General features: G+C 47.2%; 1 protein-coding gene across 1 annotated transcript in view; it reads left to right on the forward strand.

Annotated features, from left to right (window-relative positions):
* Positions 1 to 5009: 5009 nt before the first annotated feature.
* The window catches only part of Lim3 (Lim3 homeobox protein), a 242266-nt gene continuing 227853 nt past the window's right edge, over positions 5010 to 19422 (forward strand). The window contains exon 1 of the mRNA XM_077672732.1: positions 5010 to 5373. Within this exon, the coding sequence (XP_077528858.1) occupies positions 5292 to 5373 (82 nt within the window). The 5' untranslated portion in view covers positions 5010 to 5291. The remainder of the gene's footprint in view (positions 5374 to 19422) is intronic.

The raw sequence follows: 19422 nt of genomic DNA on the forward strand, positions 1-19422 counted from the left end.
ATTTTACTTTGCCAAGTATATAGTCGGGACCGTTTGTTTCATAAGGTAGGAGATTTGTTCCATTGTATACTACTGGTTTTTATGTTGTACTTTTATCAGTCGTTTCCGAGCCCGGGAAGGGAAAGAATAATAACGAGTAAAGGTTTGTGCACTTCGCCTTCAACTGAAAAAAGCATCAACCAAACAAAACAAAGGCACTTGCTAGATCGGGTGTTAAGAAACTTCCTTCGCTCCATAGCCACGTAAACTTGCACATTAACCGTACACCTACATGGAGGGGAAGGACTGAAGATTAACTGTTGTTGCGCACCAAGTGCTAAAACTAGCGCCTTGTTTGGTCGCTCACTTCCTTCATATTCCAGCAGGTGGAAAGCGTGTGCGACGTGGGGTCGGCCTTTGGCGCGATGCCGCGCTCTTATCCGCGGTTAGTGAAATCGCAGCCGCGACATTCCCTATGCCTTTGTCGCGATCAAATATTTAATAGTTGCATAATTGCTCGAGTGTGTGTGTGTGTGCGTCTGTTTGTATGTGGTCCTTCTTGGGCAATTCAGGGGCGGTGAACGCCGCTGGAAGCGACTAGTGTAAAACCGCAAGCTGGTGCCGGCCGACAATCGTTGTGAGTCACCGCCAACGGCAAGCCAGCTTTAAATTTCACTAAACTGTGATTTTGAAATCATCGTAGGCTAGTGTCTCCCACCCAAATTGGTATCCACCTCCCGACGCACTCGACCGTTTCAGCAGCACTGCGCGAACGCGATCCAGCTCTCCCTGCGAGAACTTTCTTTGCGTAACGAGCACGTGCGGGAAAGTTTCGGTAGCTTATAACTCTCAAGTAATATCATTCGAACGGGCCGAAAACGCTTCAGCAACACAGAAACTCAGTTTGAAACAGCGCGAGGAGAAGTCGCGTACTAAGGGCAGATATGGCGCGGGGCGAGTAAAAATTGGCCGCGTATCTGCTTGCTTCACCGCAATGTCGTCCAAACACGATGTCTGCCGCCGCTGCCACATAACTCAACTTTCGCTCTTTAATCCTCCCAACCATCGCCCTTTTTTCCCTCAGCTGCCGCTGCTCTTATGATGAAATCAACGGAGGTTTGTACAACGCAGCTCAGACTGCTCGCGCGCCAGCTGTTGGAACAGCGCGCATCTTTTCCTTTATATGTTATTTCTTTCTCTGCCTGAAACAGTATAGGAGAGGCAGTAGAATTCTGGTATTTATGTGCTTGCTTTTATCTCGCACGTGCTGGAGCCTTTCGGTGCCATTCATATCGCTTTTTTTTAACTAGCTACCGTAAAAACCATCCCAATGTGTATTCTTAAACTAAAAGAACGTGAGGATTACCGGTTTTAAGTACTTACATTTTGCCTCAAATGCGCGTGAGGTTTTTTTTTCGCGTTAAATAATGGAGACATGTATGACTTACACCAGTAGTTTTGGTTATTTGGAACGGTTCTGCCTATATACAGGGTGATCAAAGTTAAGTCGATAGGTTTTTTTAAAAATAGGCGCTTAGATTTGCGCGAATGCCACCTGTACAGTGAGGTTATACGCCCAGGGGGACACATAAATAGGAGGTAATTATTGATTTCAGAGTCTTAATTAACTAAAATTGATAAATTAACTTTTTAGTGGCTACAGTAGCCAGGCATGTTGGTATTGGAAAGTTACACGCAACCATGTTTCTACGCAGTTTCAATTGGCAGAATTATTCTAGCGCATCCGTAGTCCGAGATATAAAACGGCGAAGATTAATTGTTGTTCCCATGATTACGCATGCTAGGCAGCGAAGACCGGCGCAAAGCTCCTCCCTTCTGTGATGTGCCTGCTGTGTACGGTGTTTAGTTCGACAAAGGGGTGGCGGCATAGGCAAAAGTGATAACTGGCACCCACTCATTCGTGGACGGCGTCATCGCAATCTGCAGTACTCGGAACCGCTATCGAAACACAGAACAAAAGGGAGGAGCTATGCTTCGTTCTTGACATCTAGCATGCGTAATCACGCGAACGGCAATTAAACTTCGCAGTTCGATATCTCGGAGTACATATGCCCTAGAAGAACTCTGCCAACTGAAACTGCGTTGAAACAAGATTGCGTCTTACTTTCCAATACAAACATGCATGGCTACTGTAGCCGCTAAAAAAATTATTAATCAATTTTATTAATTAAGCCACCTACATCAATAATTACCGCCGAATTATGTGTCCCCCTAGACGCATAACCTCACTGTAGAGAACGTCTTTACGCAAATCTAAGCGCCTATTTTTAAAGAAAACCTGTCGACTTAACTTTGACCACCCTGTATACTTCCTTTCGACGAATGGTTTCAGCTTTTGGCCGGAAGGCTGAGTCGAGGGACAGACAGACAGACAGACAGACAGACAGACAGACCAAAATTTTCTTGTTTGAGCATCCCAAGAAAGACTATCGTCTTTATAAAATCGCTTTCCGTTGAAACCAAACCACGCGCATTCGTTACCACAGCTATCATCGGCACTAATTTTTATCGCGTTCGTGTAGGCTTCTCCCTAATTCGGGCAATCGGTCAGACTTCCGACAGCAAGCGGGAAAGAATTGTACAAGAAGGAGATTAAGAAAGGAAATGGTGCACTGCATGGCTGCGCAATGTTGGAAACATTGCACGTGGTGTCTTGGCGCTTTCCTTTCTTCGCGCTCCTACGCAGCAGCCAATTACCATCCGCACCTTGACTAATGAAGAGTAGTAATTAGGATAGGGATAGCGATCTGGGCCCTCATTTTGGATCTCCATGCGGATTATGACCAAATATTCGATAGGTATAACCGCGTACTGCGTTCAGCATTAAAAGCAATTACTCTATGATACAAAAGTAGACCGAAAAACCTTGTGCGATTTGTGGGGTATATCTAATAAAGTTAAGAAGAATCTTTGTTGTTTCCTGAAATGTCTGAGCCAACATTCACTAAGAAAAGAAGATCAAAGCCGGATGAAGCCTGGAATAAGAACTATTTTAGACGTCTGGGGCCTCAAACGAGGCTAACGGAGCTTTTTGGGGGTTATTTCATGGTTCAGAAAACCTAGCCTCTACAGAAGGATGAAGTACGTGCTGGCGGCATAATAGATAAATGACGTCGTAACGGTAGCACTTCTGACGTATAGGCCCATTTTTTAGTGCGAGAACCAGCTCCTGCGTATCATTAAGACACAACCACATGCACGCGTAAAACCGACGTACTCGCGCAACGACGTAAACCGACGTAAGCGCGTAAGGAACCGGCATACTCCGGCGTACGCCGAAAGCATTGCTACGCGCTTGTTACGCCCGAGTCAGAGCCCGCCAGATATCGACGCAAACTTTCGGGCGCACGGTGTTGACGTAGACCTCTGGCTGTTATCTTATCTGGTGGTCAGGTCGCATAACAAAGCAGGAAATTGATGAATTAGCTTACTTTACTATTGGTTATGCGATAAAACGAAGTAATTTCTAAAATACGGACAGGTGAAAACCGGACAAAACGCGTTAAGCAACGAGCAACTATGGGAGCAAGGTAGTTTACGCCAAATGTAGCAGAAGGTTTTGTGCCTGCCAAGCATGCATACTAATCCTTAACGTTTTTCAATGTCTCAAGAACTGTTTTAGTTGTTTCTCTATTAAATATACGTGTTTTTGTGAGAATAAGCTATATTTCTTTTATTTGAGTTAAAATGTAGTTGAACTCGTCGCCACGAAGCTGAGTCCGAGATAGTCGAGCCACACTGCGCGGCGCATTGGTTTACGTGCGCGTTGCTGCGATCTGTGGTTACTCGCCCTCTCCGACGTCGTCGGTCGGCGTAAAGGCAGCGGCGTATGTCGCCGCAGGCGTACGTCGTTGCGCGAGTACGTCGATTTTACGCGTGCATGTGTTTGGGCCTTTAGTCACCTGTGGCTTGCTTGCAAAGCAAAAATAAAAAAAAATAAAAGAAACACAGCTTAAATAGATATACTTGTCAGAGAAAGCAAAATTAAGAACTTCATAAGGTGTACAGATCTGTTTGACTATATTTCTGTTAACAGAAATGTAATCAAACCCCTAACAATTACTTCTTTCCGCATCCAAGGTTTTGCAAGACAACCATTTAATTTTGATTCATGGCGTGAGGATCCGGAAAATGATTGCGTATCAGCGCGCGTCGATTCAGCTACGAAACAGGGGCACTTCAATGTAGATGTAGGCGTACCATCTAGCGTGTTTAGCCGCAGCACCCGAGAAGGCCGAGTACTATTTTGATACTGTTGATCTTCGCCATGTTCTGCGCCGCGTGTATTCAGCGCTGCGGGATACGGAAAGACAAACAAGAGGGGGACGTGCATTGAACGGCGCAGGCAGACGACGGCTTCTTCGCGTCCCTCGAAGCGGAAGCACCAATCTCGGCCAGTAATCACACGTGGAAAGAGCTGCCTGCCAACCGACCCGGCGACTGGGCGAACCATTGAAGCGAAATAGCGGGAGACAATAAAATGAACCTCGCACGAAAGCAACGCGAGCGAAGACAAAAAACCGAGCCAGCGAAAACGCACGGGGAATTACTGTCGGAGGTTGAGCCCGAATCAAAAGATCCCGCGAGCAAGGGACCAGGAAGGCGCTCCTTCGACAACAGACGTACGCCGCCGACGCGCGACGAGCGGCATCGTCGATTCCCGCCGCGTCCTGCCCTCCCGCGCCGCCGGGGTTCGGGGCACTTTCCTTCGCAATCTCCTCCTCCCCTGCGCGTCTCCCCCGCAGGGAGTTCGAACCCGAGTGGTGCCGCCACTCCTCGCGGGTTCCAGCCGCCCATTGGTCGGCCCGGGCTCACTCGGTGCTCGCGCCGTCGTCGCCAGGCTCCGCCCTCGTTTTGCGTCTTTTTCGCGCCCTCCCTAGGACTAGGCCGCGGTCCCTTTCTCTCCCTCCCAGGCGCACGGCCGGGAATCTTGCCGCTTTTCCGTCCTGGACGGCAGGGGAATGCCGGGAATTCGAGCCTCGGCGGGAAGGGAAGCTTCCCGAAAAGGGAGCCGTGGCAGAGAGTGAAAGGGAGAGGGAAGGCTCTGGCAGCGGAGGCCCCGCGCTCGTGCCGGCACGCGCCCGCCAGCGCCGCGAGCTGTCTGCGTCGCCTGGCAGCAGACGGGCGGAATCCCCTCCGCGTCGACTCTTTGCGGCCATTTGGCGGGCTTTTTATTGGCGCGGAGAGGCCGGTTGGCGCACTTAGCCAAATTAAAAAAAGCGCGCGCGCTCTCGCGCGCTCCCTACGGCCGCCGGCGACACGTCCGAACTCGGCGGCTGCCCCCAGCCAGCATGAGCGCCACGAGCATGGTGACCGCCGACCACAACCGGGACATGCTTCTGGCCCTGCTGTCGCGGAACAAGGCTCTCGAAGGTCAGCCCACTTCTCCTTGGTCTTCTTGCCGCCGGGCCACCATCGGCGATTGCGCGGCCGACGGCGTTTATTTGATAACCTGCCGCGCTATCCTGTGCTCGGTCGCTTAATTGGCTGCTGCTGCCTTTGGGACCAGACGGCGATCCAGCTCGCTGCAACCACGCGCGAAATCGGCTCCAAAGTCTCGTCCCAATAACGGCGGGCCCGAACAGATGTTGGGTCACGCTCAATTCCGCGCCTTCTTTCATAACACCAGAAGGTCGCACTTAGCCAGATTATAATCGACATTCAGAAGTCTTGCGCCCTTATCACGGTGTTCTAGTGGGTTTTAAATCGTTTTCGGGAGTCAAAATACGAGAAAGAGTAGCGTGGCGAAGGGTACGCGAAACGAGAAAGGTGAGAGAGGCCACGGGAAATGGGAGGGGAGCGCAGTAGTTAGGACACCCCCCCCCCTCCCTTGCCCAGCAGAGAGGAATGGGAAAAAGGGTTATCGTTCTTCGTTTGACTTATCAAATTAGCGAAACGAGGCTTGCGCCGTCGTAGTCGTTTCCGCGGAGACGTAATTGCGGCCAGACGGAGCAGAATTTACCGGATGTAAATTACGTTATGACAAAATCTGGACTCTAGATGAAAGCAAGCCGAGACCTTGTAGGACGGCGCTGCAAGGCTCTGAGTTCTTCCCGAAATGGGCAAGCGGAACCAGGGAGAGAAAATGGGTTTTGAAGAAAAGAGCGCCCAACTGTCGGGAAGTCGGTACACACGACCAGTGCCGGCATTGTGAGGACGCCCTTGTTTGCTCCCTTAGAGTGCGTCATCGGCAGGGATGCGATTTCGCCTCGGTGACTATTTTAGGGGCTCCAGCGTGAAGAGGTAAGTTCGGAGCGTTTCTGCACGGACGGAGCTCTTGTTGAATGCACGCGCTCCAGTATGGCACCCCATGAGGTGTCCTTTCGAGGGTGCAGTGTGGTCAATGGTATTAGCCCTGCATCGCGACTAAATGTGGCGGGGTCAAAAGAAACGACGACGAATGCCGGTCACTGCAGTTCACTGTCACTGCAGGAGCTGAAGTTGCGCTGTATTTTTTTATTGTGTGTGTGTGTGTGTGTGTGTGTGTGTGTGTGGCATGGTGAAGAGTGATGCAAAAGACTACTCTCGTTTGTCCGGCGGAATTCATGAGCCCTGCTATGTTCGAAGCTCTCTGGCTACTCGAAAGCAAATAAACCGTTTTGAATGAATCCTTACAGTCGAACGTTCACGAGAGACATAACTGTTGGTGTCAACAGACCTCAAGGGAAGCAAATATGTCTATCCTACAACGTCTACTATACAGTAGTACTTTCCCAACTTATTGTGAATGAAGAACTGTACGCGAACAACTGTATTCCGCACACATCGAATTCATTATTTACTCCCAGCACTCTGGAGTCTTGGCGCAGAAGTAATGAAGCAAATTTTAAACCAATTTTGTTTTTAATCGAGCATGGCGTTGTAAACTGCTGGTATTTAATTGTGATAGTTCTCATTTGTATATGTAATATGGAAAGGTTGTCGTTGATGATGATAAACGTTGTTTGAAGTGGAATATGGATGAAAAAAAAGGGCATCTGGCAGATTCCAATACAGTATTCATTTCACACGTTAAGTGCTTTGAAACGAAAGCGGTTTGTTCCTAATCGTACAACTTATTTCCATGCCGTTGCAGCATCTGTGTACCAGTTCCTTACCCGTTGTTTCCTCTCTAGGCTCCTAAACAAAATGACTATTCTTGGCAGTTTCCTCTGAAACAATGCACAACTATCGATGTTTTTCGATTTTGGCGGTATTTTTAACTGTACGCGCTCTCAGAATTCACAGCAAGAAAAAGAAAATCAGGAGACTAGAGACGAAGTGCCACAGGAACAATAAAAACCCCGAAGCTCAGAGATGAAAGACAGAGTCTAGTCAGCAAACAAGGGCCTAAAACTAGCGTGGCCACGTTTCCATAGTGGATATTGTCTTTTTGAACGCAAACAGTCGGTCCCCATTCACAAAGGGTCCACCTATCGAAACGTTGGTCACGCCGACCTGTCTCTGCTGGGTCCCCATACAGTGCTGAACGAAATATTTGAAACGCCTGTCGCACTTTTAAAGGCAATTTCGTTTACATTCAGCAGATTTAATCACTCATATAAAGCTGCCCTTGTCAGCATTTCTTGCGAATTTCTGCATTATCGAAGCGATCGTTGATATTGAACTAAATGTTTGGCTTGATGGTATCTTGTACTAGGCACGTGACATCAGTTCATTAACAAATATTGCATGGGTCCGCATGAGGATTAACCCACGTGGTAGATCGTGGTTACCGTTTTACTCATTCTTCCGCATGCTGCAAACCCTCATTGCATCCCGCGTTTCTGATTTCAATAAATTCGATTTCTGTCAGATCTGAGACGACCCAATTTATAACAGTTGTTTAGAGTGAGCCTTCAGTGGAGTCGTATAGAGGCTGCACTATATGCGGTACCGATCTTGTGCAGAAGCAGGCCTGCTTCGTCACGCCGATTGCTTACATATGAGTTCAAAGGTCGCATGAGGTCTTCAACATGGACTTTCGTCGTCGGGCATATACGTAAGGGACACTACCTGCCTGTGAAGTAGGATAGTATTTTTGTTGCCGAGATTTCATCCCCACTTTTCGCGACTAGAAAGAGGCTACAAGAAAATAAGTCATGTCCGGCGTATTAATGTTGACCGCATTTTAATGAGCGAACTTTTTATGCCCAGGTGTGTCCACCCGTCCGTCAGTCGTCACTGACATGCTCGCGCAGAGAGGGCGCAATACGTTGTTGAGCTTTCCTTGAGCCGGTGTTAGAACTTTCCTAGCCGTGTTCCCATTTTAGGAATGCGGAAAACAGCGCTTCAAAAGGATGAACGAGGTAGAAACAACAATACACAACGCTGCATTTTTCCCGTTCATATTTTTTTCTATTCAGGGAATCTCATCTAAGTATGTTTCTAAGAACTATTTATAACTAAAATGGCCTAGAATCCAGATCCATTCAGTAATCTGAAATTTGGCATACCCAAACACCGTAACATCAATACCCCCGGCTAGTGAGGGGGCAATGATACACATCGAAGCAGAAAAGGATACCTAGTTGGGTTAAAATTGAAGACATTTGGCGTCTGTTGCTTCAACCCGTCACATTTTGTAGAGCTAGCAGGGGCTTAAAACATAGCGGTGCGTGAAGTCAGCCGAAATTGCCGTCAGCGAAAATTCCCGCGAAAATTCCTATCATTGATGTGAACTACTGGGACGGAGCTTCGAAATGGTTGGGCGACTTAGGCGTCCTCTTTTCCATTTTAGATACGAGCACCCCTAAAACACGAATATAAGCGAGGCTCTTATTAATATCTACCCATGCTGTTTTTATTCTCATGTCGGGCTCAGATGAAAAGGTGTTAGTTAAGCTGCGGTTTTACGCAATCAAGCCGCGATTGCTAAAGATGCGCTCTCAAATAAAGCATTGAGGTACTCTTGAATGTATATTTCAATTTTTATAATAATAATATCAACATTAATTATATTGGGAAATACGGTTGCTACAGGTAAAAAATTCTGAAATGTAAGACAGTTTGATCGAGGCGTGCTGCAACGGGTACCGTGACAGCGGTGCGGCACTACCAGATATATTATTCTTAGTCCCACGTCACTGGTGTTAAATTGTACAAAAATAAGACAGGACACAGACTCAGGCGATGCAAAGAGAACAACTAAGTGTACAAACAGATATAAAGACGACAGAAAACAGCCAGAATAGTATAAAATTTTCAAGAAAAATCTTGAGATTTCAATTATACGTGTTGAAAAATGTGCAAGTTTGATGTGGTAATTTTGCATATGCATAATAATTTTTTTGCATCTTTGCGTGTAACACCAGTATCAATTGGGAAGAATCAGTGTGTAAGTGTGCACTAAAGAACGCCCAGACGTCTTTTCAGCCCAAGGGGGAGCAGCCGTTGACGCCAAGGAGTTCATGAATTATTGGCTATGTACATACAGGCAACTTTTTTAGTCCTGGCTTATTACAAAAAAATATGAATTGGTTCTAGTCTCCGTGATACTGTGCCCACCATGACTAAGCGCCGGCCAGTCGATTTTACAGAAGAATAATTCTGTTCTCTTAATTTATAACTTGTGCTTATTGAAAACCGGCTTCGATACCGGGAGTGGCGCCCGCTTTAAGCGCGTGTGCGGCAAAGCTCTCAAATACTGCAAGGTTAGAGCGATGAAGAGCGCGGAAAGCCATACGACAGGAACGGCCCAGAGACACGGCGCTGAATAACAAGTGATGTTTATTGTCGCCTAATAGGCAATATATATGAGCCGAATGTCACGTGTCTTCTGTTTCTCCTTCTTTTTCCTATTTATTGTATTTATTGCCTGTTAAGCGACTATAAACATCACTTTTTAGTCAACGCCGTGTCTGTGCGCCCTTCCTGTCGCCGTGTTTTCCGCCCTGTTTATCGCTCTGATATGTACAGCTAGAATCTTCAGCTCGCGTGTTGGCACGTAATACCGAAACTATACCGCCTCATGGAGCGCTTTCATCACTCGGGCACAACTCTGTGACCAACTAGCCCAATATCGAACTTTATAAGCGTATGATGCAGAGAACGATCCCCCTCCGTCATACCCCTTGCCATCCCGGACGAGGTCATAGACGCATAGACGAGCACGGAAAATTGGACAAGTCATACTTCTGGAGTGACGGCGTCATTTAGAAATGCTGCCATGCCATTAAGGCCAAAAAGTAGCTTGTAAAAGGCAAAGCGCTGTCGGAATAAATTCTTTAAATTGGGACAGGCTCCTGCAGCAAAATCCGTCATTTTTTCTTAAAAAGACAGCATGCGCGATACACACGCGCGAGTATTGCTTAGGTGACAGAAAATGCATGCGGACATTTTTTCTAGTGTATGTGGTCCTTATTTGAGCGCGTACGGAGTTGCGCGTTACACTCCCATGAATACAGTCCAACTCATGTGTTTAAAAGGGACCCTGCAACACTTTTTTCAACTTTTTTTAAATCCTAAATGCTTGCAGAAGTAGTCACCCAGCACACCGAGTACTTAGATTCCGGGGTCGCAAAGTAACTCAGCCAGAAATCACTGCTCTATGCCCATCAGATAACTTGTAAACTCGCTCAAAAGATTGTTCTCTCTTTCCCGGTCTTGACGTTCTTCAACGTCCCGAATTGCGTCACTGAGGCCATGTAGAGGCTGTTGGCCGGTTTTCTTTCTGTTGCAGCAATGAACGCTTTTCGACAGCAACAAAAAAAAACAACACGAAAACAAAGCAGAAATGGAAGGCGTATCTGATGTGACGAGCAAATCACGCAGTGCCGCTCTGTGCTGGCGATAACTATAGCTTTAGCAGTGGTTCCAGACGCGAAGGAAAGAGTGAAAGTGCTTAACGAAAGTGTTGCAGGGTCCCTTTAACTGCAAGCATAATGCTTCATCTCCTTCAGCGTGCAGCGAAGTTCTCTGTGGAACGAAAACAAAAACAAAACAAAGGCACTGTGATGAGGAGAGTTGCGCTAAGAGCGATAGATTCGACTGACTGAGAAAAACGACGTACACACTGAGCTTAAACCGTCGTCCGTCTGTACGCCCTGTGTTCCACCAACTCGCCCGGCACCAAGCTTTGCTTAAACCAAAAAGAATGGAGACCGAAAGCAGGTTCTGATCTAACGTTAGTAGTATCCCCTGCATTAATAGCGTGCTGTCCTAAATTAAATTACAGACCTCCTCGCAGGGGCGAGAAACGAGAAGGTCCGGCCCATGCTTGCGCAGTGAAGATATTAACCCACGCCCTCCTCACGTTAATGCGTGGGAGCAAGTCTGACTTCAGCCAATTCGTAGGCAAGTATGTGCCGGGCATTCTCCGTCTGTCTTGAGACACCTACCTTGGTGGCAACTTGCTCCCCTTTTCAGGTAGGTATTCGGTGGCTGTGCTAGGCGCATGCAGACCATATAAAGCGCACATCTCCGCTTTTCGCCGTTTTTAGCTTCAACATATTTATTTATTTTTTATTATGCGCGACACAAATCTAGAAAGAAAAGTAATACATACGCAATACATAACCAACTCGTCAGACCTGCGCTTGAAGTTTTCCTCGGGGATCTGTTCTGTGCATCTACACCGGTGTGAGGCTCTTTTGATATAGGATTATATTGATGACCTATGTATCTCTTCTTTTTTCTTTTGCCGTGAATGCTTGAGGGTCGCAGCAGGCGCCATGGGATACCTGCGCAATGTCCAGAGTGAATTTCCTGCACAGTGCAAAACGTTGCTCTTTTATAGCGCCAAACAAACGCGTTGCCTTGCGATGTATGGTCGAGCCAGGCTCGTAGTCCATGATCACTCCACTTCATTTAGTCCTGGCTTTCCGCTTGTACTTCTCTTTTCCGCGAATTTCTAGACGTCGAACAGGCGCGAAGAAAAAAAAAAACAATGATATGGCAGACACAAAAGAACACAGGGCCGAGTAAGCGCGTCAGCCGGCAAGCAGAAGGCAATGCGCGCAGACGATTCGGTTGTATTATTCACGGCAAAGCGTGCGTATGTATACGCGGCCCACTTGGCCGGGATGCAAGCGCGGCACGGGGGCGTATGGCCTTTTCATCGAAGCGCCCTCCCAATGGGCGCTTCACCGCCTTCCTTATAACCTCGCCGGGGCCCCTTCCGGGCACGCTCTTTGGCGGCGTTGTTGAGGCGGCCGAAAAAGATTCTCGCCGCCGACCCTTCTCCTCCCCAAGGGGCGAACTGGGAAGACGCGCGCTGGGCTGCCCTTCTGCCTAACCTCTGCATAACGCGAGAAGCAGACGAGTGGAGCAGCAAGCCAGATGAGGAGGGAGAACTTCACAGAGAAATGGGAAAAGGGCGGCGGAGGTTCGGCATTGCGTGAAGACGAATGCGATGGATGGCAAGAATGCAACCCCTTTTTGCCCTTTGCTCCCTTTTTTTCCCTTTCTTTTGTCTGGGTTTTTATTTTATGCTGCATGCGTAGGCCGCCCTTGCCACCTTCTTCGCCTCAGCTCTCATTGTTTTTATCGCATCGCGCCCTCGACTTGGACGTGTGCGATGAGCGAGCTGACGAGCACTGAAGTTTTTTGGGGCTTCTAGAGTGCATGGGTTCAGTGCCGCCGCCGCCGCCGCCGCCGCGCTATTTGCTTAGATATGTTCGTTGCCGAGCGTGCGGGTGGAGCGCAGTGCGCGTGCGCTATGAATAATTCATGAAAGTGAACGGGTGAGAGCTGTTTTGTAACCCCTGTTTTTCCTGCGCTTTTTTTTTTCGTCGTTTCGCGTCGGTGGCTTTGCTCATCCTGTTTGCCTTGTGCGTTGTACAGCGCGCTTTATTTTAGCTTTTTCCTTTCCCTGAATGCTTCAGGCTCGAGCTTGTTTTCTTCTTTCAGCAGGCCTCACTCCCGTTCTTGCAATCGCTTCAGCTCGGCCTGCTTGTGCGCTTACCATCGCTTCCGTGTGGCAGAGCTTCGCAACACCCGTAGTATATATAAAAAGTAGGCATTCCCTCATTTCAAACTCTCATGCAAATATTAATTTGCAATTCCTTACTGTTTTTAGAAATCATCCCAACTTAGAAGGCAAAGAGTTCCGTAAAAGTACCACCAGTACCGTTTTGCTAAATATAGGACAAACGATCTGGTCCTGAGAATTTTCTTCTCTTTCTCTTTCTTTTGCTAAGCTTTTGAAGTGGCAGTACGCCAACGCGTGCTCATACAGCACCGGAAAAAACGATGTGAGATTTGACAAGAAAACAAAAATTTCCGAGAAGCTACGTATATCTGCGCATACGAACCAAACTGCTACGCATTTAAAAAAAATAAAGACTGAAGCTTGCATTTCCGGGCTAAATGGATTTACTCGGTTAAGTAAAACGATCGCTTCAAAATAACGCAACATTGAAACTCTTGTTGAATGCCTGGGCTAATGGTGACGTGCGCCATGTGAATATGAAAGCTTTACGCATTCATTTCTATTTATTTATTTTCGTTGTACTCGCTTTTTTTTTCTACACAACTATTTATTACGTTCGCGGATCAACTCCAAGGGTAACTTTCCAAGGGTACTGCATTCATGATTCCCCTGATGCCTTTTTCACATTTTTTATCACGATACCCATGTTGTTATCTTCTTGAAGGCACACATCGCACATGATTTGACGGCGACTAGGGCGAGGGCATACGGCTCTTCAGGCGGGCGACGAAAACGCGGGCTGTATACTGGCCAAGGCCTAGCCCAAAACAGTGGAAAGCGCGTTTGACTTCACAAAACTCTGACAAGTGATGCACATCAACTGACCACTTACATGATTCCTGGCTCAATGGTTGGGGTAAGAATGTCTGCATGTGTTTTGCTTAGCAACGGCAAGGACAACACAAGTAGACGTGCCCGAGGAAGCACGCCGCAAAACGGGGCCACTAAATGCAACGCGTTTTACAGTAGTGTAAACCCACTTCCTATGCGAACAGGGGGATGTACAATAGTGTTTTGATGCTACGATAAATGCCTAAATTACCTACATGCTCCAACGAATATTTACGTGCATTGGGACAGCGGAAATCTGACGGGACACGTTGAGGAGTGGATGGGGCGAGCGCGGGTGTGCGTATGCAATATTGAAAATAAATACAGCAGGGACGCGGAACTTCCCATGTAGTTACACTTACACCTTTTACGCTGCCATAACGCCCCCCTTCCCGCTAGAATTTCGGCTATGCTGCAGGACCAGCCTAAAGGCTGAATTTTGACCTTTAGGCTTGGTCAGGAATAAGTACATTCAGAAACGGTGAGGATGCTAAGCTTGTGAGTGGAACATAAATAGATGATCACGTATAGATTATAAACCTCTGCTTGTGTTTTTTTGTTTTTCGTTCGTTTTTGGGACACTGAGGCCGAGATTGCAGTAAATCGTATAAGCCATAACAAAAAAATATATATAGAAACCTTCATGGGTCCGCACCATAAAGGAAACAAAACATTTTGGCTTTCATGATTTGGCTTTCATGTTCTATCAAACTGAACGCTGCTATTGCTCGTAAAGACGAAACGACTTTTCTCTCTTTCTCATTTTCTTTTTCAGCTAAAATGAGGCTAAAGTAATAAAGTTTTGTTTGTTTCGCTCTAAACAAGTTAAGCAAGGATATAGGGCGTTACGGCGGTTGGTACCAGAAAATTGCTGATACTGAAAGCTCAATAAATTTCACCCCCAGTTTTGAAGCAATAACTTCCAATTCTTTCATGCTCTGTCGTAAAACCGTGCGAATTCTGCGTGACGGAAAGTTGCTCATGTGTGATTTACACTTTCCCACCGAGCGTTTGAAATACGCCCCTACAGTGCAGCCCATCCTCAAGGGAACATGGATTTTAATATGCTCGGCATTTCTTTAGAAAAGCACATTAAATGTAGTCTTTGCCAAAAGTTTATACGCCGTGCCCAATGCCACTGTACCTCAAAGAATTTTAAGAATTTGTTGCTTTGATTATGCCGTTACTTATACACGAATCGAAGCCGGGCTAGATGGCTCGATGTTTCAGCGTGATATTCTGATTCTTTTAGCATTTCTGTTGAGACCGCTTTTTATATTTATTAAAAACGAAACTGAGGACTTGTACCCGCACGGGTGCTCGCGCGTATGCGCGCACACGCACGCACACACACGCACGCACACGCACACACGCACACACGCACGAAAACGTGCACACACACACACACACACGCACGCACCCACACACACACACACACGCGCACACGCACACGCACACATACACACGCGCACGCACGCGCAGGCACGCACGCACGCACACACGCACACATGCACGCACACACACGCACGCAGATAGATAAGCATATAAATTTCCCTACGTGGCTACGCAAGGGTGTCATTCAGATATGGGTATTCGCGGTCATGTAGCCCTCCGGACTTTTTTACACAGGTCGGCAGATCGTCTTATTTGATATGCCTCGATTATCTCCCTAATTGTTTTATCTCTGTGGTTTGACGAAACCGTGGTTTCACCGCTGTATCAGCATGCCCTCCGTAGTGCTGCACGACAGAGAATACGCATATCTGAATGGCACCCTTGCATAGACACGTAGGGAAATAGATTACGATTGCGGGGACGTAGCAGTGCGTGCGTTTTGTTTTCGTTTATTTGTTGCGATAATTTACCGCCACGTGAGTGACTGATGTATGTACATAAGCAATGTTTCTTTCCAAAAATAAATAATTGTGAGTGCAGCGCTGTCCTGTAATTTCTCGCTCTTTTGTGCCGTGTTTTTTCCGCGCTGATCTCTAGTAATGTCCGTTCTTCTGGTTGAAGTGTGTTTAATTTTTGAAATGAAAGAAAGAAATAGGAGAAAAACATGCTCCCCGGGGGGAACCTGAACCCACGTGCCCCGCACGGAAATATATGAAAAAAAATGGGAAAATATCTGCTGGATGATTGAATGCATCCTTCCGCTTGCGCCGATGAGCGCGCACAGACAGCCTAGACGGGGCGCCATAGATGGCGAGACTGAGGGATCAAGCGCCGGCGAAGCAGCCGTTAAACCCTCGCCCAGTCACGTTGTTCGCTTGCGCAGAAACGCACGCACACACGGCCCAGCCGGCCATGAGTGACCAAGTGCAGGCGAAGCTGCCGCTTCACCCTCGCCCGGTCAGGGGGCACCGAAGGAAGGAGGCTCCGAGGGAGCAAGTAGTAAGAAAGAAAAACACAGCTTGCATACCGGTGGCTGAAGGTCACTTGCGACGCAATGAATGACCTCGAAAGATTTAGCCTAGTAGAACGTTCGGTCTAATAATTATCGGTGGTCGTTATTTGACGATAGGTAGAGTTGTGACTTCTTGCATGCTCCAAAGCCACGCTTGAAAATTTCAGAGGGTGAAGGGGGGGGAGGGGGGCATGCTACTTCTACGAGGCAATAACAAAGGCCCGGATGATCCCAAACTGCTCTTGCGAATCCTTACGCCTTATGAGCATCCTTATGAGCATCCTTATGAGCATCAATGAACACCGCAGCTTTTGATGATGATGATTGATGATTTCTATTGGTTTCCTCTTTGTAGCGGGGGGATGACGTGTCATCTTACCAAAAATGTTTTATACTCTTGGTTTAATACTAGCGCTGTGTAGGGCAGGCACAAAAAACTTATTAGGCACAAAATACTTTTTGTCCTGTTACAGGTGGTAACTGTCTTAGGCAATATTCCCCTCTCTGCGTTTTGTCCACCAGCATTCTAATCTTCTTTTCGTCCCCTCGACAGCCTTGAAGTTAACTTCCTCTGTGCTGCCCTTAAATCCTAGGGCTTCTCGAAGCCGAATATTTCCCTCATGTAGATTTGGATGGATACTCTCGCATTCTAACACTATGTGCCGCATAGTTTCTGTTTCTTTTCCGCAGACCACGCATACCCCATCATTTTGTGAATACTTCCCCACAAAGCTCTTAGTTCCCAGGCAATCTGCTCCAGCCTCAAAAAGCAAAGCACTGCCTTGGAAATTATCGTAGAAACTTTCCTTTCTGATGTCCAATTTCTCAGCCCTGTATATCTCTAACGAAGTTTTAGCTTCCATTTTTTTCTCTCCATTTATTCGTTTCTATCTGCCTTGCCTTTTTTTTTTGGTTACCTTGGCTGTTTTGGATTCTCCACTGCTCTTTTCGTATTGCATTGTTAGCCTTCTAGTCTTCCTTAACCACTGCGTGTCCACGCTTTTCAAGTTTAGGTACCTTAAAACCTTAGCTGCCCACCTACGTTGATCCATTTCTCTTAACCTCCTCTCAAAACATATTTTACTCTGCGCTTCTCAAACTTCAAACGGCGCCCAGCCCGTATTCCCTGCATTGCTTCGTTAGTTGTTTTTGCATGTGCGCCTAAGGCCAAGCGGCCTACCGTTCTCTGGATCAGTTCAAGGCCTGATAGAACGTCTGATTTTACGCAGAGTACAGCATTCGCAAACGTGAGGCCCGGAACCATTACTCCTTTCCACATTCCTCTCACTACTTCATATTTGTTATACCCCCACAGAGCTCTATGCTTCATTATAGCTGCGTTTCGCTTTTCTTTACCCTTAAGTTGCTCCTCGTGAGTTCTTTAGTAGTTATCCCCTTCGTTTATCCACACTCCCAAATATTTATATTCCTTCACTCTGGGTAATTCGCCTTGCTGGATGGACACTGCGTCAGTGGTGGTGTCATTGAAACCCATTATTCCCGATTTTTATGCGCTAAAATTTAACCCGAGATTGGTGGCTTCCTGGCCGCTAATATTTATGAGCCGTTGCATATCGGTCTGGTTATCAGCTAAAAGAACTAAGTATCAGCTAAATACGCTAAGGAATACGCTCAAACACGATTTACACCACTGTAAAGCGTGCTTCACTTTGAACACTGGTGTGTGCAAAAAAGCAATCTTTTCAGGCAGCGGATAGAAGCTTCGGAAGATAATGGATAGCTTTCGTTAAGAGGCAAACAAAAACTGTGCAACACTAGAGGAAAAAAGAGAAGAAAAAAAATCAAGCTAAAAAAAAAAAAGAAAGCGACGTCCAAAACTGTTGAACAAGATCATGAGGGTTGTCGCTACTGTCGCCACTCGAGGGCACAAATAAAGGCAAAACTGGATACCATATGCCCTTTAAGCGCTATAAATCTGTTTTCTGATGAAAGTTCAATGAGTACTGAAACAAAATTTCAAAGGTGAGATAAGTATGTAAAAAGCTTCCTTTGCGTATGGAGGTACTCCCCACGACGTTTCAACAGCAACCGTTCACTATAAAATATTGTGACAGGACAATTTAAGGAACTGAAGACGGCGAGCAAGATGTCGGATGTGGCTAAGTTTTATGGGGACGCATTTGGGAGGGAGGCTCATTAACACCCTCACCCTCATTGTCTACCCTCATTGGGAAGCTCACCACAACGCCAATTCTGGCTCGTCAGATCCCTTGAGCACGCCTCACATCATCCCAAGCGTACAAGAAGTTTCGGTATGATCACTGTCATTCTGACGCTCAGTTGCTGTTGTCACCAGAAGGACATGTTGGCAGCTCTATGAAATTACTGTCCCGTTACACTGGACCTCCCCGCATTTTGCGTCGAGTCATCGACGTCAGCTTTGAAATAACACCCCACTCTTCCTCCTCTGCACAAGCTCATCAGAACATTGTTCACGTGACCTGGCTTAAGCCCTACTATACGAACGTTTCCACGCTGTTTTAAGAACCGCCCAGACGGCGTTCCGCCACACGGGGAGGAGGGGGGAGGTCATGTGACGGGCCAATTTAAGGAATTGAAGACGAGGAACAAGATGTCGGATATGGCTGTTTTGTGGGGATGCATTTGGGAGGAAGAAGACGAACGCTTATGTTACCGTACAGAACGTTCTCCTGGTAACTATATTTCCAATTGTAAATAGTGTAGATATACCGCATTTTCTGGTTTCTTCCCCGTAACAATATTTTAAATGAAATTTTAAACTTTGCACCCACGAGAAAACTCAGAACGGATACCCTTTAGACATCGCCATCAGCATGACGCGTTGAGAGCCGTGCCATGCGTCTCGCTCCAAAGCGCCACATCAGGGCTCCCGTGGCCTAGTCAAAGCGCTGGCTGCTGTTGTCTCGCGCTGCTCAGCCTCGTGTATCCCGTCACAGCTTCGGGACTGACGTCACCCGGCCCGGCGTGTGCGGCCACAGCCACTCTGGACCAGCTCGCTGGCTCCAGCGCGCCCTTCCAGACCGGCTGTGGTGCGACGAGAACAGGGACTTCAAGAGGGCCGTAGTGTCATGGCGGCCGCCTCGGTGTTCGTGTCGTCGAAACTCAAACCGAAACCAATAAACGAGGCTGTAAATAATTATTTACGTGGCGGTCGACCATTTAAGGTGCCATTCTATGATTACTGGGCTGGAAAAAAAACGTAACACGAAAGTTTCGTGTCAGTACTCCTTTCAACCTTTCAGAGGTTTTTGGTGACAGAATTTGTTAGCCC

This window comes from Haemaphysalis longicornis, unplaced genomic scaffold (genome assembly GCF_048455015.1).
Source record: "Haemaphysalis longicornis isolate Haplotype H1 unplaced genomic scaffold, Haemaphysalis longicornis Haplotype H1 scaffold_1, whole genome shotgun sequence".
NCBI classification, from domain to species: Eukaryota; Metazoa; Arthropoda; class Arachnida; order Ixodida; family Ixodidae; genus Haemaphysalis; species Haemaphysalis longicornis.